Genomic DNA, 22,181 nt, shown 5'->3' on the forward strand with positions numbered 1-22,181 from the left:
TGAAAGAGCTAAAAATAATTAATTTAATTAAAATAGTGATATAAAAAAAATTATACATAGCAGAAATAAAACGTAATTAAATAATAATAATAAATATATTAAATAATAGTTATGAACAGAGGAGAGTTCTTAAATTCCTCGGAAATTGCGGCCATTTCTTCTCATTCTTGATAAAAAAAAAAAAAGCAGTTAAAATTGAGCATGTTTCTCTTAAATTTACTAAAGAAGAAACTCGTAAGTTAGTCAAATCATTACGGCTACAAAATAATTCAAATGCCTTTGAAACCCTTCTTGTCTCTTAGAAAACAATCTCTCAAGATAAAAACAAAATACTAATAGCTTTGTTTAATTTCGTCGACCTCCTCTACATGGCCAGTCTCTGCGGCTGAGATGTCGCTGTTATGATCAACGGATTGATTTCTGTTAAAGGTAGTTATTTGGCTTTGGATGTAAGACCACTTGTCTTGAAAAAGATAGAACAAGACAATGGAAGAGAGTTGTGCAGTGAAGAGTATAGTCCAAAGCTTAGCACTTGTTGATGTCTTCTTGGTGTAAGCGTGTAACCCTGTATATATGTTTATTATCCCAAGAATAGCAATTGATGTTCCTGATATCCAATGTCCTAAAAACCACTTCCTTCTAGCATTTCCTCCCCTGCAATGTATAATACTAAAATCAATTAAAGATGCAATATAAACATTTGATTAAGTCTAACTAATGTGCATTTAGTACTTAGCTTGTTGAAGAAATATTTTGTGCACTCTAAATGAAAAAGCAAGAAATTATCGGCATAATATTTTATTTTACTGAAGAGAAGAAACAGAAGTACCTTGGAGGTCGGAGGAAGCCAAGAAGAGCTTGGAACCATACAATGACATAAAGTCCAATTCCTAGCCGTTGATGATGATTACTGAAGGAATTGTTGAAGTTTTTTACTGACATGATTGCCCCTATTGTCACAAGTATCACTGAAACCATCTGTTTGATAAGTTCATCACATTGTTAATTACTCGCTTAATATTAATTCCAAGTTAACCATGAGCCGATTGTTGATTGATAACAATATTTAAAAGTGACTGTTGTTGCTCAATAATAATCCACACTTGTTATTAATTATTTATCATGGAAATATTTATTTTGGAACAAAAATTGACTAGTAGGTGTGGTTTCTTAGTTAAGTATCAGAATGAGAGAAAGAGAAAGTCAGAAAGAACTAAAGGTTATGAAGATATTGACGTTAAAGCTAATAAAAAGAAGAAGAAGGTAGACGCTTTAGCTTGGCCTTCAAGTTTCCATGATTATCAGTGTGATTAACAATCTAGAATAACCCAAAAGGCCCTACTAATTACTAATTAAAAGTAATGAAAAAGTCGTTAATTGGATGCAATCTTTATTCTTTAGATGAAGAAAGAAGCATCTTTGCTTTACTCTCTCTATCCACCCATCTACATTTGACACTCGCACCGACCTTTAATTTTCATTTTCAACTCATACAATATTTTCAACATACTTATGATTTAGTTCGTTTAATTGTAATATTTTGATACAATTAAAAAAAAAATGAAACCTGCCTGAGAAGTGACATGAAGAAGGAAGAGTCGTCGAAGAGTGATTGAAGATTGGTCTTTGATAGACATTAATCTGATAGAGATTATACCAATTGGCATCAAAACACCCATCGATGCCCAAAGCATAAAACCATGCACTTTGATTTCGTACACAAGCTTTGGATTTAGTTTCTGTTCCAATAAGAACAAAAATAATACCAATTGAGATTTTTTGATAAGCTAATTAACAAGCACACATTATACAGGGAATAGAACGATTATAACCATTATTTATTATTTTTTGGTTAATTATCCTTAATCATTTCTATGAAGGTAGTTTCGTCATGGTTTCATGTATATATCTCTATTATACACAGATATATATGCATGCTAATGACGAGATGTTTAATTAATTCATTAGGTTATATGTTCAGATATATTTTCAGATGAACCAAGGGTTCTTCATGGTTGAGATTGAAAGATTCATTTCTCATTATGACGAGCGAGAGAGAAAGAAAATACTAACCTCGGAGATAGGAGAAGTTTCGACTGGACCATTGACATCAATGACCAAGCTTCTGGTGTTTTCTTGAGCGTAGCTTAGGGAAAGAAGGAGAAGGAGAAGAGTGACGAAGAGGTGATGATGAATCTCCATGATTTCATGTGGTTTGAAGTGGAAACAAAAAATACATAGTTTAGAATTGATTATCATCAATTCATGATGTTATTGTGTTAAAGTGTGTGTGTGTGTAAAGAAAGATGAGGATATGGAATTTGATCCACTAGTTTCCTAGCTATAGAAGAAGAGAAAAGAAAAGTGGAGTTCAGAATTTGCTTTTAGAGTGTAAAGAAATGTAACAAAATTTTAAGTGCGCAACTTTGTAATATAATATGATTTTGCATGGAGGTTGATGGTTTATTTTTCAGTATATCTTAAATTATATAGAGAAAAAGCAAGTTGAGGAATGGGCAACAATCGTTTAAGTTACTCAATTGTGGTTAAGTCTATTGATTTGATATAAAGAGCACTTCTTTGTTCGTCAATCTTGATTAGATATATTAACAATGATGTTTTATATCTGAAAAAGAAATAACTCTAAATAGAGGATGAGTGTTAAAACTTATCAAAACAATATAGACATATATATATGTATATTCAAGTGGATGTCACTATTCTACAGCACTTTTGGTTTTATTGGAAAAAAAAAGAAAGAAAGTAAAACTGAAAATTCCTTAAGTTCAGATTCATCCAAAAGTATGATTTTATTGGACTTTTTTTATGTTTTGTGGAAGAATGTCAGGTATTTTTGTAAGGTAAAGTGAGTCATGGGCAGGTTGCACTACTCAAAGACCACTAAAAATGTGTTACTGTCAACAAACATCATGATTTCACTCTGGAAGGTATACATTAGTGACCACATGGATACATATTTTTCTTTTCAAACATGAATCCTAAGAGAATAACAAAAACTTCTACTTAAGATCATTTTTTTCGTAAAAAGGTTGTTCGGTTGTTAAGATCAATTTCGGTAGTATATTGTAGAAGTTTCTTCTTATTTTGGGGATTGAATATCAAAGTCCAACAAAATCAAGATTTGATCAACCGTAGACTTTGTAGACGTTTCATTAGGGAATGCCATAGAAGTGAAAAACAAATGATAAATTCATACAAAAGGGATCTTGTCTTGGCTTACATGTCTACTACTCTTTTGCGTTGATGCTTTCGATCCTTTTCTCCGCTCCCCAATAAAATGTGTCTTGACCATCTCCCGAATCAAATTCACTGGTTATGTTTACTCCATTGCAGTTATCATCAACGGCTAGTCACACTAAAGACATGTTTTAGTTACGACCATTAGAAAATTTGTAATAGACATCCGCGGCCCAGTAAGGTTTAGTTCCGTCAAAACTTTATTCATGTTAGTGAAATTATTTGAGAGATAAAAAAGTTTTACTATACTTTTATCTCAACACAAATACTTTTCTTTGATTGGTAGATGGAATCATATGTTTGAATATCATGTGAACTAAGTCACTACACTTGCGCTAGACGCTAGTACGCATCTAAGCTGAGGCGAATCCGGTACGCAACTATGTCACTACCTTGCAAACATTTTGAGATTAGTTTGGCAATCACCAAGGGTACTAATAAGAAAAAAAGAATAGAAGGTAAGATATGGTGACCTTTCATTCCCAATAATGCCACTCTTTCCTAAAATGATGACATTGACACAACCGAACCCATCATTGTTTCTGAAGTGTGAACCCTTCCCACCTCGACATTTCTTTAATCTTTTAATTTTGTGTCTATTGTCTTAATCCACCTTCTCCTGCATTCAAAATGGTTAATGTGAGTGAATAATCTGATCTTACAAACAGCAACAACAACAACAACAACAAAAGAGAACAAAAGAATCATGTGATTGCCACCTGGCTCCACCGTTAGATCGAACCAACAAAACAACCGGTTCTTTAAAATGGTCCAGTTACGTTATTTAAACCGGCCGGTTAAGTTGAATTGATTTGATCGCGTTGAAAGAGTGAAGACAGATTCAACTGCAATTCCGCGAAACCAAAACCTAACAGCAAATTTCTCCAATTTCTTCTTCTTCTTCTTCTTCAACCTCGTTTTCTTCAGCTCATCATACCTAAACAAAAGAACTCTAAAACCCTCCTCCTCTCTCGAATTCATCGATCAACAATTAATTCCTTTGTAATCGATCAAAGAGTTTCCCGATCTCGCCGATCTCATTTTACATGGCTTCCAACGGCGCTTCTCCGGTCTCTTTCTCTCTCTCTCTCTCTCTCTCTCGATCTCTGTGAGCGACAATCTAGTCTCTTTCTTTTGGCTGCTTTTGTATTCTACACTTTTAAATTGACCCCTTTTGTCAATTTCGAATCTTTATCCCAAATGCGCAGAGAATTGTTGACGCTACAGAGAACAGCTTAGAGAAGATCAAGCGGCAATTAGCATCTGGCTCTGGTCGGAACTTGCTTCAAGGACCTCTTTTTAAGCGATCTGAAACTGTAAGTTCAATTCTTTCGAGTTAGCTTAACTTTACTATTAGAAATGGATCATCTGGATGAGAATAAGAAATTGAGAATCCCTGTGGTTTCTTTTGATCGTAGTGTTTCTATAGGTTAAAGTGATTTGCTTTGAGAAGTCTTGTGGCTTGAACTGTGATGGGTTATTAAAAGGCTCACACTTGATACCATCTTTTGTTTCTGTTTATGTATGAATAGCTGAGAAAATGGAATGAGCGATGGGTGATACTTGATCCAACAACAGGGAAAATGGAGTATAAGTGAGTTATATCATTTTTTGCTTATGTATCTGCATTTTTGTGTGGAGATCATCACTTCACGGATGTGTGTATTCATTATACTTCTGATGTATTTCCATGACTCAGGACAAGACGAAACGAACCAACTATCAAAGGAACAATTGTGTTTGACGAAAATAGCACAATCTCCATCTCTCCTGTCAACTTTCAGTATGGGTGCTACATTCCTTTTTTATGTTTTGACTAATCAGCCTTATTAGGTGTCTGTTTGTATTATTGAATTTTGTTTCTTTTGTGTTTCAGGGGACTTCCAAAATATAATGGTTGCTGTATTTGTATCCTTGTTTTTAGTAAAACGTAGGCAAATTTATAATTCTGTCTTTTTTCCTATAAGGAGATAGTTGTTTGGATTTCTAGAGTTGAGTTTTCTTCAACATGATTAAAGATATTGGTACCCCACAGAAGAAAGATTACTTTTTGTGTGCAGAGACACCTGGTGCTGCTAAAGCTTGGGTCACAACCTTACAGTAAGTCATCTGGTTCTTTATCTTTTTGTTTGCTTCTCTTTTTGTCCTTTTTATTTGCTTACCAAACTCTAGAGAAGCCACCATGCTTATTTCATCTATCTCGAATGATGTGAAGTTTTGTGGATGTAATGGTTCCATCATGTACCATGTCTAAAGAGTCATCTCTTTCTCTCTCTCTCTGTCTTTTACGTTTTTCTTTTGTTTCTGAAGATTTTATACCTTCCGGATGCTGCTCAACAGTTAAATATGCTAAATCCTATCTTTCACTTTTCATTCCAGTGCGACACAGCTAGTCCTCAAGGCCCATAAGGAGGCTGTCGAATCTCTAAGCGGAAGTGGTTCTGCAACACTTGGTACCGTTGCAACCGTTGTTGCTGTTGCCAATTCAACAGCATTGGAATGTTCCAGAGAAATTCAAGCAGCAATGCAGATCTCTTTGAGGAATGCATTGAAAATAACGGCAAATAAACCAATCGATGGACCTCTAGATGATTTAACAATAATGAAGGTGTGGTAATTTTATATTTCCTTCACCACTACAGCATATTGACATTCATTGGCTGTTGAGATCCTGCAATGTCTTGTTGAGCGATGTAAAGCATATATAGAGACATCTTACAGGAAACTCTGCGTGTCAAGGATGAAGATTTCCAGAATTAGCATAAACCATACCGTCCATATTTTGTTTTGTCCAAGTTAGCCTTATTGAGTCACTTACATCTTACAGGAAACTCTGCGTGTTAAAGATGAAGAATTACAGAATTTGGCGCGAGAACTTCGCTCTCGTGACTCAATGATAAAGGAGATAGCAGATAAGCTATCTGAAACGGCTGAGGCAGCTGTAGGTGCAGCATCCGCAGCTCATACAATGGATGAACAAAGGAAGATCGTTTGCTTGGAATTTGAGCGCTTAACTAAAGATTCTGAGAGACAGCAAGAAGCCGCGAAATTGAAGGTAATGAGGCTGGGTCATATACATATACTTTTGCATCCTCAAGTATATCTTGTTGTTTATTGATCTTTATCTCCTATGTAGCTTAAGGAATTGGAAGAGAAGACATCTACTCTGGGTAAGGAAAAGGATAAATTGATAAAGGAAAGAGACTCTGCCCTCCAAGAAGCACATATGTGGCGATCTGAGCTTGGAAAAGCCAGAGAGCGTGTTGTCATACTTGAAGGAGCTGTTGTGAGAGCGGAAGAGAAAGTGAGAGTTGCAGAAGCAAGTGGTGAAGCAAAAGCAAAGGAAGCTTCTCAGAGAGAGGCAGCTTCTTGGACAGAGAAGCAAGAGCTTTTAGCATATGTGAATATGTTACAAACTCAGCTTCAAAGGTTAGCTTGTCTAAATCTATCTCCCAGGGCAACTCATTATTTGAGGTGTCATAAATCTCTTTATCCTTTAATAAACAGGCAGCAACTAGAGACGAAGCAAGTGTGCGAGGAGAAGACCGAGTCTACTAACGGCGAAGCATCTCTTCCAATGACAAAGGAAACAGAAAAGAATGTGGACAAAGCATGTCTGAGCATTTCAAGAACAGCCTCTATACCGGGAGAGGGTGTAGTCCATATGAGTGAAGAGCAGGTAGTAAACGCTCAGCCTCCGGTTGGGGAAAACGAATGGAATGATATTCAGGCGACAGAGGCAGGAGTTTCTGACGTAAGAGAAATATCCACAGAGACTGATCGGGACAGAAGAAACAACATGGATATCCCGGTAGTGACTCCTGAACCTAATGTTCCACGCAATGAGGATCCGCCTTCAGAATCTTTTCATCATCAGCCTTGATGTATGATTGGTAGATCTTCTTCGTACATTTTTTATATAATCTTGATGTTCTGGTAATGTTTGGAGAGCTGATTGTTCTAACAACAAAAAGAGAATTTGCCTTTTTTGGTTTTTCTTGTACCGTTAAGAGACTGTATCAACACAGCTCTTGAGTTTGTCTGACTAGGGAAGGTTTCTTTTTCTCCCTTTGTTCCAACATGAAGAACAGAGAGATGTGTGTTAATTGTTAAACATTGTCTTGTTGATGATGGTTTTGTTTTACGATTGGGGCAAAACCAGTTTCATATAAATGCAACAAACCATGTATAACTAACTACTCAAATCTGTCTGGTTCATCGGTTTAAAAGTCTTATTAAAAAGCTTTGCTTGAGAGATTACAAAATATAAGAAAACCAGATATAGCAAACAAATGAGGCAGAGTTCCGTTTATTATTGAAACAAAAAGAGACAATAGACCCAAAACGGACTCCCTCACACGACACACAGAGCTCTCACAAACATCACAACAAACAAAACATACCCCCTTCTTTGATTAAACAGGTAACGCATGAACAGGTAACGCATACTTCTCACAAACCTCCTTCCACGCAGGACGGCTACTAATCTTATCCCACCACGCACTCACATGCTTCCTATCTTTGATCAAATGAGCCTTGCCGATCTCATTAACAAGGTACTCGGTGAAAGGAAGGTGAGCTAAATCAGCTAGGCTCACGAAATCACCAGCCAAGTACTCGTTCTTGGAAAGCTGAGCTTCGTAGACATCAAGCACTTCTCCAAGCTTCTCTTCGCTCTCCTTAATAACTTTCTCATCAGCAGGAAAGCCCATAAGCGGTGCAAAGACAATGTTGAGCGTTAGAGCCAATAGTGGTGGGTGGTAGCTAGTTGCCTCAACGTCAAGCCATTGCTCTACTTGTCCTCTCTCTTCAATTGTCTTCCCTAAAAGCTCAGGTCCTTGTGATCTGTACTTCTCTGCTACATACCTCATGATGGCACGCGACTCTGCAACACAGAAGTAAATCAAACAAAACACATATTCATGGATCATGATTAGATCCATCATTCATGACTCATTTCATCAACAGACATGAATCTTGTAGTAATCTTGAAAAAAAAAAAAAAGTAGTGTTGATCAAAGGTGTACCGAAGATTTTGTAGTCTCCATCGGTGAGCACAGGGATTTTACCAAAAGGCTGCAACGATCGGAAATATCAATATCGGAAACAATCGTCGGATGAAAAAAAAAGAAGAAGTTAAAGTTAAAAAAGGGAGATATGATGAGAAAACCTGGATGGCGATATACTCAGGCTTTCTATGTTCTCCTTTCATGAGATCGACATGGACGGTTTCGAATGGTACACCCTTCTCCACTAATGTCACCACAGCTCGTTTTGATGAAGCGAATAAAGGAGCATAGATCGTCAACACCATTTTCTTTTTTCTTCTTCTTCTTCCTTTGTCAAGTTTTTTCTCAACTCACAGTTATATTATCAGGACGCGATTTTATAGAGAAAGATAGAGAAAAAAAGGATCTGGTTAGCTGCGTTTGCGGTCGTTAGGGTAAACGCAGTCGCACTTATTAGTATTATTGAAACAAGTGTAGGCTATCGGTGGCTGCATTGTTCCACGTCGCTTTAAAAAAAAAAAACCAAACTAATTATTTTATAATAAAATGGAAGTACACCCCATTATTTTTTGTAGACTATATATTTTTAATAAATTGATTACAAATAGATTATAGATTAATTGGTTACAAGTTAAATATTAGATGCAACCTTAATTTATTTTCGGAAGATTTTATTACTAGAATATGTTGTTTCCGAAAATCTTAAAAAGAACTAGGTAACACATAGTATGTGCGGGATAAATCTATACAGATAAAATTAGAGTTATGAGTAAAGTTATTTTCTAGGATCTAAAATTTGTTTGTGTAAAAAAAAAATATATAACCCGTAAGAATATGTTTAGATCAAATTATTATGTATCAACTATATATATGTATACCCGCTCTTTCTTCAATCTATGCAAGATTTTCTATTTAAAAAAAATCTTTTATTTTGTGTAAGAATATGTTTCATCCGTGAAATATTATACCAATAATATAAAATAAGTCAATTCTCTATAATAATGATTATTGTGATAATTTTATTTTGGAAACTTTAAATATGAGAATAGTAATCAAATTTTTTTTAATAGGTGAATAAATTCCGATTTTGAAAACGTTTTAGATCTAATGATTTTATATTTTAATAATTAAATATGTTATAAAGTGATTAAAATAAATTTTAAAATTGAAATGTTTGATTTTTTTTAATTAATTGTAAAGGAATGTTCTTTAATCATTCAATGAAAATTATGTGTAAATACCATAAAAATGAGGACAATAAATTCATTAGTGTCTCCAGCTCTCTAACGACGACACATCAACATTTTCTTGAGAATGCTTCTCTAATATAGGGGATATTCTAAAGAATCATTTGATATCATATAACTTACCATATTAATTTCCTTTATTAAATTATTCATCAAATAAAATCCTTTGATATCTAACTTAGATATTAATTTTTTAATTATCATTATACTTCACCTCTCACTTTTATATATGAGTCTATTTTGTGAAACAAATAAATTATCATATTATTTATTACAATTAAAAAATAGTTTTATTTCTGGATATACCATAAGTTGATTTTTTAAAAACAAATATAAATTGTTCAATCTATAAAATATTGAAGCTTTAGTAATATTATTATTTAAAAATAATATCTATTGAATTAAAAATTTGACTGAGTAACGGCCTAACGGGTCAAAATTTGAATATTTAAATTCAATTTCATATTTTTTGTTGAATTTCGTAATTTTATATAATATAATAAACTTTAAATAATTTATTTTGAAATATTTTTAAAATACTGAAACTTGATATAAAATTTAGAAACTATAAACACTCTAAATTGATTTGTTATAGCAATGTCAATAATATGTCACTATACTATGAAAGAATTTCAAGACACTTAATGTATTAAAACAAAAAGTATAACAATATATTTAATTACTCATAATATAATAACTCGTTTTTTAAAAACCAAATTTACAAAATTATATCTTATAATGACATTCAAGTCATGATGTTGAATATATATTGTTGAAATAACTTCACATACATAAACTAATACAACATATTAAAATTTTATTTTGAAATATAAAATATACAAAATTTTATATAAAATAAAAGTTAACCATTGTTATAGCACGGGTACTTATATAGAACCATTAACAATATAAAACTTACAAAATATGTATTTTATCTAAAAACACTTTTAAAAACAATCACATAAATTATATCTTATTATATAAAGTTGGGTATTGAAAGTTAGCAATTAACAAGATTTTGACATGTGTCAAGTTTATATCAATATGATATTTTTACATGTGTAAAAGTTAATATTTAATAGGAAAGATTTGAAATTACAACAAAAACAATATAATTATCAAAAAAATTACAAAAACTAAAAGTTTTTAAATAATTATAAGGAGATTATATATATATATGTATAATTTAAATTTATAACATTATATACTTATTTTAAATTTGAAGTTATTAATTCTACAAAAAATAGAAATAGGATTAAGAAAATATACAGTTAATTATTAATTCTAAATTTTGTAAATACTCACTTCTATATAAACATAGATGGTCTCATAATTTTCATCTAACAAAATAATTTATTCAAATATTTTGCTTTCAACTTTGTTCTATTGGTAAAACTTTTTTAATGGAAAGATAAATTTTTCTTATTTTTTAAACCAAAATTTTCTCCTACTTTCTCCTTTTTCAGTTTGTAATAGGTAATATTAATATATTGATCCAAAAAAGATTAATATATGCATTTTATTTTTCGAATATTGTGTGTTTAAAAATTTAATGTAGTATTTTTACAATTTTTGATTTAATTTATCTTTTCGCCTTTGAGTTATTTCGAATTCATAAATTATCGTGCTTATAATTTTCTATTGCTTTATTTATGTCAAATTAATTTTCTTCTATTTTTTCAACATTGATTGGTTGGTCATTGACCTTTTTTGTGCAACCATAATTGTTATCATTCATTCAATCTCAAAGGGAGATAAAGAGTAGAAGCTCATCAAGCTAATGGTTAGATAAAATAGGCTAATCAAATACAAACTTACAACAGACATAGATAGATAGATTGGAAAAATATAAATTGTTGTTGATAGATCCATTGGAGTTTGGAGACTGTGACACCCTGGTTTGCGGATAGGTTTAAAAGAATTGATTTGGGTCACCTATGTCACCAAAGTGCACTTATCTTTTCGATCAAGGGTCATGAGAGAACTCTAGAGTTAGGCGTGCTTGAGCTGGAGTAGTTTCAGGATAGGTGACATTTCGGGAAGTTATTGTCGGAACTGTGGGAATGAAGAAAAAATGTAGAAAAATATCATATGGTGATTTATAGGAGTATAAAGCCTTTCGGACGTAACAAACCGACCATCGGATATGTGTGGGCTATAAGTAGACATGGGGTCACTGAGGAAGGTGGTCCCATGGACTGGGAGTGAACATAGGCTCACTAAGCAAGGTGGCAGTCGGGGCGTTATAGAGAAAAAGGCTACATCATGGTGTCAAAGACACTTCCACAAATAAATTGAAAAATTTAAGATTAGTTACTATCAAAAGATTTTATGACGTTAGAAAATGGTTTTTAGTTTCATTGATTGTCGGAGCAAGCCATTTTGAGATAGCTAAACGACGTGAATATGTTCTCTCTACACATGAGGAGGGCAGGGCGGAGTTTCTCTCTATGGTGGAGGACGCTTGATGCAAGGTTATCTTCTCTAGAGAGGAAGGTGGAGGAGATTGGACGCAATGTTAAAGGTGGAGCCAAGGTTCTCTCCATGGTGGAGGAGGTTGGGCGCAAGGTTCTCTCCATAAGGAAAAAGGGATGAGCTGAGATTCTCTCTATGGTTGGTCATACACTATTGTGATGTTACATCATTGATTAGTATACTATATAATATAATTTTTATTCGAAATGTTTTTTTAGTCAATAATTTTAGTATTAAAAAAATTATGCAAAAGTGAAAGTAAAAAGACATATAATAGTTGACTTAATGTGTTCATCCAGATATTTTCTAGGTGGTGGTAAAAAATATATTTGTAACATACAATATATTTAAGTGTAAAAAATACGCTTTTAATGGTAACATACATAAATGATTTGTCAATAAATATAAATGAGTATATTATAGCAAAAATAAAACTTATAAATAACGTCATTTATAACGTCATTTCAATCGTGCTAGCACGAGTATTAATCTAGTGTTTTATAATAAATTAAGCATTAATCAATGAGCTATATTAAAGACTGTAAAGGCCCATAGAGACCACTTGTTGTAATGAAATCAAAATCTATAGGACTGAACGGAAATATATTCCCCCACTTTGTTGTAATAATTAAAGATAAGTTAGGATAATGATTCTCATTTTCTTAAACACACAATTAAACGAAATAGTTGTATGAGACTTAAACCCAATTTATTTACTTTTTGGGTGTGAATAATTGTTGTTTTGCTTTGGCCGATAGAATTTGTATAAGTGTAAAATGAAGGTTGGTGGTGCACGAAAGTATATATTAAATCAAACGTGATTTGAACGAGCCCATTATTTTGTTTATTTTGTATATTGACAGACTAACATTACTTCATTAAACACAATGATTAGATGCCTTAAAACAAAAACTAGTGATCGAATTATCACAGACCAAGTCTTTTTCATTATAGAGTCTATACTTTAAATTTTTATAATCGATCAGTGGACCCAAACGTAGCTAGCCAAATGACTAATAATGCCTTCTCCAGTAAACTTTCTCCCGTTGTTTAAGACTCTCGAGGGCCTTAACATGAATTTCATAAAAAAATACAACGAGAAAGAAAGAGAGAACAATAAAACCAAATTGTTATAATTAGATATTGTACATTGAAAATATAAAACTACGGTAAAATACATATCAGGGAGTACACAAACGAAGGGTAGTCAAAAAAACCACGGTAAAAAGACTGCCCAAAACGTATATGATATCTTGTTTAGGTCGTCGATTTGTTTTTGGAGCTTATACAACTCATTCCTCGGGTTCGGCACGATCATTATTCTGCCCGCGACGAAGAGACCAAAATCCAAAAAGAAAGATCTAATATCATGACAAAATTCAAAACTTTATAACCAAATCGGTAGATCAACACAAAGATATATACATAATATACTTGAATTCCTAATCTATAAAAACATAAGAAATAATGGTCTAATCTAAAATAAAATAAAAAGGGATAAATTAGGTTAGAAAATCTCTTTTAACAAAGAAATGTTTTCGTTTTAAAACTAAAAAAACACGTAGAATTTACTAGTAGTATTACTCTAATTAGATTAACGTCTACTAATTTTCGAAATAATTGAGCTGTGTGTGATCTGAGATCATGGGCACAAACCAGACGAAAGATAGCTAAAAGGCACGCACACAAACACAATCTGCGCAGATCAGACAAATTAACAAAGGATATTGTCAATATCATATTGAATTGAATCTTTTTATATACAGAGAGTGTAGTGCATTTTTTTTATTATATTGAATTTTAGGACGGTGTCGTTTGTAAATTGTAATGGTTAATGTTTGGAGTTTAATTATCTTATTGTATATTGGTATAAAGTCAATTGGTTATATAGCTTTATATATATATATATATATATATATCTGTGAACAAATAAAGGAAGAAAGGATTTTGACTGAATAATACTTTTATTAAATCTTAATCGATTACAGAGGAATACTAGAGACTCCTACTTATACTACTAAGAGAACTTCTAGTCTTCACTCTTCAAGTGAAGGGCCACGAGCAGCCTCCGAATTCCATTTCTAACTAGTCAACATTCCAAGGCTCTCACTTATGTAAAGTCCAACACCCACACATCCCAGTAATGGCAGACTACCATGAGCTAATTAATGTAGCAAATGATTGAAAAAACGAACTCAAAGCACAGATCAGAGTGCAAAAGTCCTAAAACTTTCCAACTGTTGCAAAACCATGGTTCGCAGAGATATTATGAATAAGCATGCCCATAGAACAAGAAGCACCATAACAAGGCCATCAACTATTTTTCTTCCGTGTTTTCTTGGGGGAATAGACAAGTGGAAACTCATGTTGCTGGAGGGACGTTGGCTTTGGGAAGTAGCCAAAACAGACCCACAACAAAAGTACTAAAAAATGGCGTTGCTTGCCCCAAAAATTTCGGACCATGTGGCTTTTGGTTCAGTCCAGTGTCATGTTCATGTGTATCTTTTTAGTTAGACTATGTAATTAGTTTGAAAATGTGTTTGCCCTTTTTATTTAAAAAATCCATGATATTTTGTTTGTTATTAATTCTTCTTATTTTATTTTTCTTAATTTTTTATTTGTATTAGTAAAATATTATATAATGTATTAGATGTTTGAAAGGAAAATGAAAAAAAAAATATGAAACTTGAGAACTTTTATTAAAATTTTATACAAACAGATGTTTTTAATAAACTAACAAAATGTTAATGTAACAATAAAAAGAGATAGTATGATATCCAAAGTCTAATTTATGTGTTATAAAAACACAATATGTACAAATATTTTATTTATGTTTTGCTTATATTTTATATATGTTTTGATTATATTTTATATATGTTTTGCTTATTTTTGGTTAATTTAGTTTTTCTTCATATTAAAAAGTATATGTAAGATGTTACCTAAATGCAAAATTTTATCTGCGAAATTAGTTGGAAAATACTTATTATATTTAATACATTTTCAGTTTTATGATGTTAAAAAATCATTTGAGAAATTTTTTGATTCTTTCGTCATCTTTGCTCTTGAATTCGTGGAAGTTGATTTTTCTCTCTTCTCTGCTCCTGAAACATGTAAATTGATTCATTTTGTCTTCTCAATGATATATCCATGCTGTTCATGTCACATAAATAGTAAGAATTCTATCGCTCTCTTGATAATATAAGACAACTTCTAATTGAGGGTTATTGATTTTAGGCTCTTATTATTGAGAATAGTAAGAATTTTACACCCAGTAAAAAAGCGACACCTGCATAGGATTCCGCGAGAGTCTAATGTAAGGGCAGATTGTCTAGCTCGTTGTTCGAGATCTTTAATTTCTGAAATTTCTTTTGTAAACTCATATCCTCCGGTTTGGACGACCAATCTGGGCGTTCTCTTTTAATTTATTAATGTTTGGTTGAAAAAAAAAAGTAAAACACCTATAAAATAAGAGTTTATTGAGAATATTTTAAAATAATTATCGGTAGTTCAGTATGTGTTAAATAGAAATGTTGTGACTTGGTCGAATGTTAGCCAAATGAGAAAACACTAATTTATAATCTTTGATTATGAATCAAAAGGCCGAGTGAAAGAAGCCCATATTTTATGTCCGCAGGATCACTATACAATATGTCAATATCCATCCATCAAGTCTCTCGTTCGCGTCGCATGCTAATCCAAAATTTTACCATTTTTTCTAAAAAAACAAAATGCACAAGTTACAGAAATTATTTTTAGTGCAATCTGTCTTCATATCACATTAGACTAAAATGCAACAGAAATAAAAAGATATTTAACTTATGCAATCGGATTAAAGTATGTCAAGAATCGCTTGGTTCGAATAGACCGTTTACATATAAAAGTAATCAATTACTCACGTTTACGTGGGGCAACAATATAATATATATATATATATATATTGGTAGATTAGATGAATATATTTTTTTAATTTTTAAAGATTTTTAGTGAGTGATGATACATGTAAAAGTAAAATTTAGGGAGCGAATACATGACTTGTATATGGTTTAGTATTTTGGGTCGATGATGACTCATTGGATCATAAGTTGGGTAGGGAGTGTGTTACTTTGGCATTTCTATACTTAAGTGAATCTGACTTTTTTCTTTTCATTTACTTAATTGATAATTTTTTTAGCTAACCAATCAAGTCAAACTGAAAGTGAAACTAGGGGAACAGATAATTTCCTTAAATTGAAAGCTTCACACAGGAGTAAACCGACACTTATTAAATTACAAAAGGAAAGAAAACACAGAGGAAGTAAATAACATACACAAGCAACACCACCAACAAGAGAAACACAGAGGCATTATAGTTCCAGTTTTATTATACCTCGCATAAAAAGCACAAGCAACATCACCAACAAGAAGCAAGGAGAAGGAATCATCTTTAAGCCGGGAGTGAAAACTTGGCAAGAGTCTCCTTCCACGCAGGACGGCTGCTAATATCATCCCACCACGCACTCACGTGCTTCCTATCTTTGATCATGTAAGCCTTCCCAATAGGACCAACCAAGTAATCAGTGAACGGGAGGTGAGCCAAATCAGCCAAGCTCACGAAATCACCGGCCAAGTACTTGCTCTTCGAGAGATGTGCCTCGTAGACATCAAGAACAGCGGATAGTTGCGCTTCACTATCCTTAATCACCTTCTCATCAGATGGGAATCCCATAGCTGATGCGAACACTACGTGCAGCGTCAGGTTCAATAGCGGTGGGTGGTATGTGGTCGCTTCCACGTCAAGCCATTGCTCAACCTGACCCCTGTCTTCAACGGTTTTCCCCAAAAGATCAGGTCCTTGAGACTTATACTTCTCTGCTACGTACCTCATCACCGCACGCGACTCTGTCACAAATTTCAAAAAAAAAACATCTTTCAAAGAAAACACAACAGAACAAGAACCAGACAACATCTTATAATTGTAGCTAGGTCAAACGAGTATAGAGATTTTCTTGAAACTGTACCGAAGATTTTGTAGTCACCGTCGACAACAGCAGGAACAGTACCAAAAGGCTGCAATTGGAAGAAGAATCAAAGTAAGAAACCCTTAGAACAGAGACGGATCGAGGAAGAAGAAGGAACTAACCTGTAAAGCAAGATAAGCAGGCTGCTTCTGTTCTCCTTTCAAGAGATCGACGGGAACGGTCTCGAAGGCGACACCCTTCTCGATCAGTGTTACCAAAGCTCTCTTTGGTGAAGCAAAGTGAGGTCCGTACACCGTTAGCACCATTTTTTTTTTTGCTTTCTTTATTCTCTCTCTCTACTCACACAGTTTATGGTTTAGCTTTGTTGAGTGAATTTTTCGGAGTGTAACGACGCGAGTTTTATAGAGAGAGACAGAGATTTGCGACTCGTGGCGAAACGTGGCATTGCGCTTCCGTTGCTGTTTGGTGGAAACAAAATTAGTCAATACAACAACAACAAATGTTTACCGCAAAAAAAAAAGGTCAATACAACAAAGAAAAATAAATGAGAGATTGACAACTCATTTAAAAAGATAAGTTTAATCAAATTAAGACAATTAGTATATTTAATGCATATCAGATTTATTAACCCACTAAAAAGTAAAAACAAATTGTAACACATCAACATTCTTATCTTTGCACCTAACTATATACTACTTTTGTTTCACAAAAAATGTCATTTTACATTTTCAATAAATTATTTTATATTTCCAATGCATATTTTACATTAGGTTTTTTAATTTTACTCCTAATCTATAACTAAATTAGTTCATTAGTCATTTATTAAATAAAAACATATATAATTTTTTTTAATATTTTTTTTAATTTATGTGAAATGTATCAAAATGAGACTTTTTGTGAAACAATAGAATATTAGTATATAAAAACAGAAATCAATCATATTAAACATAAATACACATAAATTTTCATTTTGTGAGCCTATCATTCAATGATAAGGACACAAATAAGTGATGATAATAATATATTTTTTATTCATTTATTTGCTGTTTAGAAAAAAAAAACATTCATAACTCATATATAAGTTTATAATATAAAGATGTGTGTTGCTTCTTAGTTTTAAAGGTTTATACTTGGAATTAAATTTACGAAAACTCCCAAAACTAAATTCCTACAAATCCAAACTAAACTGAAGTAGGTATATATTGGTAGGAGTTTAATTAAGATTTTACTAGGAAAGAATACTTGAAAAGTAAAGAAACTGAATGGAACAAAAAGAAAAAAAAGGTCCAATTCTAACATGGTATTTATTATTCAACTCATTCTTGAGCTGCTCTAGCATCTCTGATAGGATTTTTGACCATTCTAGTTATTAATTCTTTTAAGAACCAATATATATATATAAAGTGTACATGGTCATGGTATTTGCTTTACAAAATAAACATTAATTTAAAAAAGAATTAAGATTTAGAAAAAGAAATTAAACCAAAAACTTGTCAATCAATAACTTATTAATATTTATCAATCATATTTATATTAAATAAGAAAAATTAGAAAAACCCATCTATAAAATTTTAGTTTAATTTTTCATGATTATATTAAATTATTAATATTAAGTAAATTAATTTCAAAGAAAAATATCTCGTGACATAGCCTGAGTTTTAACCTAGTTTTATCTAAATACATAATTAATCCCATAATTCTAAATAGATAATCAAATTAATCAACTTTTTTTTTGGTTCTTACCATTAAAATTACTTTCGTTTGTTTATCTCCCATTTATATATGGACATGATCCACTATTTCCAACAGATCAGTTGTTTTTCCTTAACATGCAACTGACAAATGAAAATGAACATTGTCACCACTTTTTACGATTGGTAAATCATCACTTATATATTTGTGTCTCGACGGAGTTGATTGGCTCAGACGTCAATTTCTTCCATGCATGTCACTCTAACCCAATATGGGTTCAATACTCTCGTCTTGTAATTAAGAGCGAGGTAGTAATAATTGGTCAATTGATGATAAACAAGAAGACGATATATATGTCTCTCTCATTAAATTGGAATTCTTATGCTATTTCATGAAAGTCGAACAATGCAGATCGACTTGTATATAATAAATACATAGATTGCAATAACAGGAAAAATATTTGCTGTTTAAAATATATTGAAAAAACATATGTTTAGAGTCAGATCTTCATATGAAGGTTAAAAATGTTTACAAAACTCCTTCACCAATAATATGATTGAATATATTTTTTTGTAGGAGAAAAGAAAGAAAAATCAAAGGAAGGAAGACATAGAGAAGGAAACACACATGGTTTGGTTTAGTCACGCAAGTAGGTGGAGCCAAAATAAAACGTGAGAGAATGAGCCCTTATCCGTTTATATAACCATGGACCACGTGCCTAAATTAATTTATGTAGGTAGGTGTGTATTACATTAATATTTGTATGACCAGGAGTTTGTAGAATAAAAGTATAAAACAAATACACTACTAAATATTAATGTCCTAGGGTGTTCAATTTTACATTAGAATTTGATGTAGATTAATTTATTTATAAGAATAAAAAAAAATACAATCTCTAGTTTGTTCAAAAAAAGAAAAAAGAAAAATTGCAATCTCTAGTTATGAATGTGTATATGTAGTAATTACACCTTTAAGAATTAATAAACAAGTGAAAACTTTTCTTATAGGATATTATACTTCCTCTAATATAATTTTTCTTTAATAAATGGAAGCTATAAATGAAATGAAATAATTTATTGAAAAAAATTACTCTACTCAATACAAATGAAAGTTTTAGTTACACTAAAAATTTTCAAAGCACACACACTCGCGTGGTATAGTACGTAGTTAGATACAAGCAAATAGTGTAACGATTAAAATATGAATCCCACTCGAATACCATGAAACATCCAACTTTGAGCTTATCTCTATTAATATCGTTAGTCATCATCTCGAATTCTCAATCAGTTAGTCAGTTCTACAAAAGGACCCCAAAACACACACATGACTACTATTATAGTATACTAATAACTGAACATCGTGGGGATGTAGCTCAGATGGTAGAGCGCTCGCTTAGCATGCGAGAGGTACGGGATCGATACCCCGCATCTCCATTTTTTCCTCCTTTTTTTTATTTTTATAACCCACTATGTAAGTATCAAATTCAACTGTAAATAGCAAATACCTATTGAAAAAAGTTTGTTCTGTTTCTTGACACACAGAGAAAGAAGAAGATGGAAGCAACATACGATCGTGCTAGTGAGGTAAATGCTTTCCACAAGATGAAGATAGGCGTAAGTAAAATCCGTATTCTTCCATCACCCTCATCATCTCAATCTAATCGACTCAACTCCACTTGTTTCGTCAACAACCATAGTTATCCAAACTATCGATCTTAAAGGAGGTGTGTTCGAGTCGACGGTCACACGAAAGAACGTAACCTCGATGATCAAAGACGCGGTTGAGATATACGGATTTTTTCAGGTGACTAACCATGAGATTTAAGTTGAAGTTATGGATAAGATAAAAAGTTTTGTACTCGTGATATCACCGAAAAGGTTACGTATAGTTTCGATCTTTATAGCTCTCCTTCAGCGAATTGGAGAGATACCCTAAGGCCCTGATGTTCCAAAACAGAGGACTTACCAGAGATTTGCGGGTACGAAATATAGTTTCACTTATTTTTAATAATAATTTTCACAAAATATAATTACCCTATTTTTAATATATATAAGAAGCAAAGAAGAAGAATCATTTAGTGTATTGGTCAATCTAAAGATCCATACTTAGTGTGAATGTTTTAGGGAAATCAAGTTGGAGTATTCGAAACGAGTGATGAAAATAGAGAACTAATCTTTGAGCTTTTATAAGAAGCTTTAGGGCTGAATGAATCCTAACTACTTGAAAGATATGGATTGCTCAAAAGGTCTGTTCATGCTTTCTCACTACTACCCGCCTTTTCCTGAGCCTGATTTAACTTTCCGCACAAGTCAGCATTCATACAGATCTTTTCTCACTATGCTTCTTCTAGATCACATTGGTGGTGGGCGTCAATTTCTTCAAAATGGTTATTGGGTCGATGTTCATTTACAGCAAGTCGTTATAGAGACACTAATCAAAGCGTACGTACGTATAATGGATGACTAGTTTGTGAGCATGGAGCATAGAGTTTGGCTAATAAAGGTGAAGAGCCGTGGATCTCATTCGCATCTTTCTTTGCGCATCCTTTACCGACTTTACGAGTTTATGGACCGATAAAAGAGCTTCTGTTTGAGAAAAGCCTTCCCAAGTATGAAGTGTAAAGACACCACTGTGACTGGGTAGACAAGTCATTACATGATTGAGTGTGAATACTAAATTTTCAAGGATGTGACGCTGTTTGGAAATTATAATTAAGAATTTAAATAAAGAATATTTTAGTAGTTATATATAACCTTTTTTTGTTAGTTAAAGGTTTTCTTTTTCTTTTGATAGGAATGTGAATATTCATATTAATGAAAGAGTTTGAGATTTACAAAAATTGCCACCTAAAGGTTTGTATCCTTGCCAAAAAAGAAATAAAAAACAAAGGTAACAAAGAGAGTTGAGTGTCAATCAACAGAATATAATTATCTGATCCAAAGATCCATGAGATTCCTGAATTGCTTCCGGGATTCTCTGGCTGTGATGGTATTTCGAATCTCTACCTCTATCTCCTTGAAGACAGCAGCTGGAGAAAGTTGAACCTGGTTGTGCATATTGTTGTTCCTAAGCTTCAAGAGGTGATACACCACGGCCTGACATGCAAGCTTCCGAAGGATAGGAGGGGCAGAATCTGTTCGCATTCTTGTCCAAGCGAGAAGAGATGGCCAAGTATGGAAACCAATTGGGCGTAGCATGAGGTGAGACTGAACCCGCGTCCATACCTGGTCACTAAACGGGCAGCGAAGAAATAGGTGAGTATGAGACTCAACATAGCTCGAACAGAGGCAACACGTGGTAGGAGTGGAACCCAAGAGTATAGCCTGTCATGAGTTGGCAGTCTTTGTAGTTGCGCAACCCACATTGTGAAAGTGTGTTTGGGCGTGGCTCCTTTGAACCAGATCGATGAGGTCTTGTCTTTGGTGGTGGTCCTCTCCCTGATGCAATCCCATGTTTTCGCGGTAGGAAAGGTGGTGAAATGTTGTCTTTGAATGGTCCACTTGAAACAATCCTTTACGGCGTCAGGTCTAAGCGGGGGGGGG

At 32.9% G+C, this 22,181-nt stretch overlaps 4 protein-coding genes, 1 long non-coding RNA gene and 1 other non-coding gene across 9 annotated transcripts; 3 read left to right on the forward strand and 3 right to left on the reverse strand.

The window, feature by feature from the left end:
- LOC104700387 (cytochrome b561 domain-containing protein At2g30890-like) lies at positions 188 to 2,450 on the reverse strand. The gene is made up of 4 exons (XM_010415904.1): positions 2,074 to 2,450; positions 1,572 to 1,739; positions 830 to 978; positions 188 to 654 (listed from the first exon to the last, which is right to left on the reverse strand). The coding sequence occupies exons 1-4, from the start codon at positions 2,257 to 2,259 to the stop codon at positions 333 to 335; spliced, it is 825 nt and encodes a 274-aa protein (XP_010414206.1). The 5' UTR covers positions 2,260 to 2,450; the 3' UTR covers positions 188 to 332.
- Positions 4,083 to 7,402, forward strand: LOC104700388 (switch-associated protein 70). Its single transcript, XM_010415905.1, has 10 exons — positions 4,083 to 4,328; positions 4,467 to 4,574; positions 4,791 to 4,852; positions 4,958 to 5,041; positions 5,135 to 5,166; positions 5,277 to 5,358; positions 5,638 to 5,866; positions 6,086 to 6,313; positions 6,395 to 6,687; positions 6,766 to 7,402. Exons 1-10 carry the CDS (start codon positions 4,305 to 4,307, stop codon positions 7,139 to 7,141), a joined length of 1,518 nt encoding a protein of 505 aa, XP_010414207.1. The 5' UTR covers positions 4,083 to 4,304; the 3' UTR covers positions 7,142 to 7,402.
- Positions 7,473 to 8,695, reverse strand: LOC104700389 (glutathione S-transferase F10-like). The gene is made up of 3 exons (XM_010415906.2): positions 8,429 to 8,695; positions 8,286 to 8,334; positions 7,473 to 8,143 (listed from the first exon to the last, which is right to left on the reverse strand). The coding sequence occupies exons 1-3, from the start codon at positions 8,570 to 8,572 to the stop codon at positions 7,674 to 7,676; spliced, it is 663 nt and encodes a 220-aa protein (XP_010414208.1). The 5' UTR covers positions 8,573 to 8,695; the 3' UTR covers positions 7,473 to 7,673.
- Positions 16,186 to 17,334, reverse strand: LOC104700390 (glutathione S-transferase F9). The gene is made up of 3 exons (XM_010415907.1): positions 17,109 to 17,334; positions 16,987 to 17,035; positions 16,186 to 16,867 (listed from the first exon to the last, which is right to left on the reverse strand). Exons 1-3 carry the CDS (start codon positions 17,250 to 17,252, stop codon positions 16,413 to 16,415), a joined length of 648 nt encoding a protein of 215 aa, XP_010414209.1. The 5' UTR covers positions 17,253 to 17,334; the 3' UTR covers positions 16,186 to 16,412.
- Positions 19,792 to 21,485, forward strand: LOC104700391. 4 transcript variants are annotated; one of them, XR_753576.2, is made up of 4 exons: positions 19,792 to 20,045; positions 20,181 to 20,442; positions 20,543 to 20,884; positions 20,990 to 21,485. It is a non-coding gene; the product is annotated as an uncharacterized LOC104700391 (long non-coding RNA). The 4 variants fall into 4 exon arrangements; XR_753575.2 differs by having other exon boundaries at positions 19,797 to 20,045; positions 20,181 to 20,617; positions 20,749 to 20,884; XR_753574.2 differs by having other exon boundaries at positions 19,799 to 20,045; positions 20,181 to 20,617; positions 20,763 to 20,884.
- Positions 20,001 to 20,072, forward strand: TRNAA-AGC. The gene has a single exon. It is a non-coding gene; the product is annotated as a tRNA-Ala (tRNA).

Source organism: Camelina sativa, chromosome 7, assembly GCF_000633955.1.
Source record: "Camelina sativa cultivar DH55 chromosome 7, Cs, whole genome shotgun sequence".
Taxonomy (NCBI): domain Eukaryota; kingdom Viridiplantae; phylum Streptophyta; class Magnoliopsida; order Brassicales; family Brassicaceae; genus Camelina; species Camelina sativa.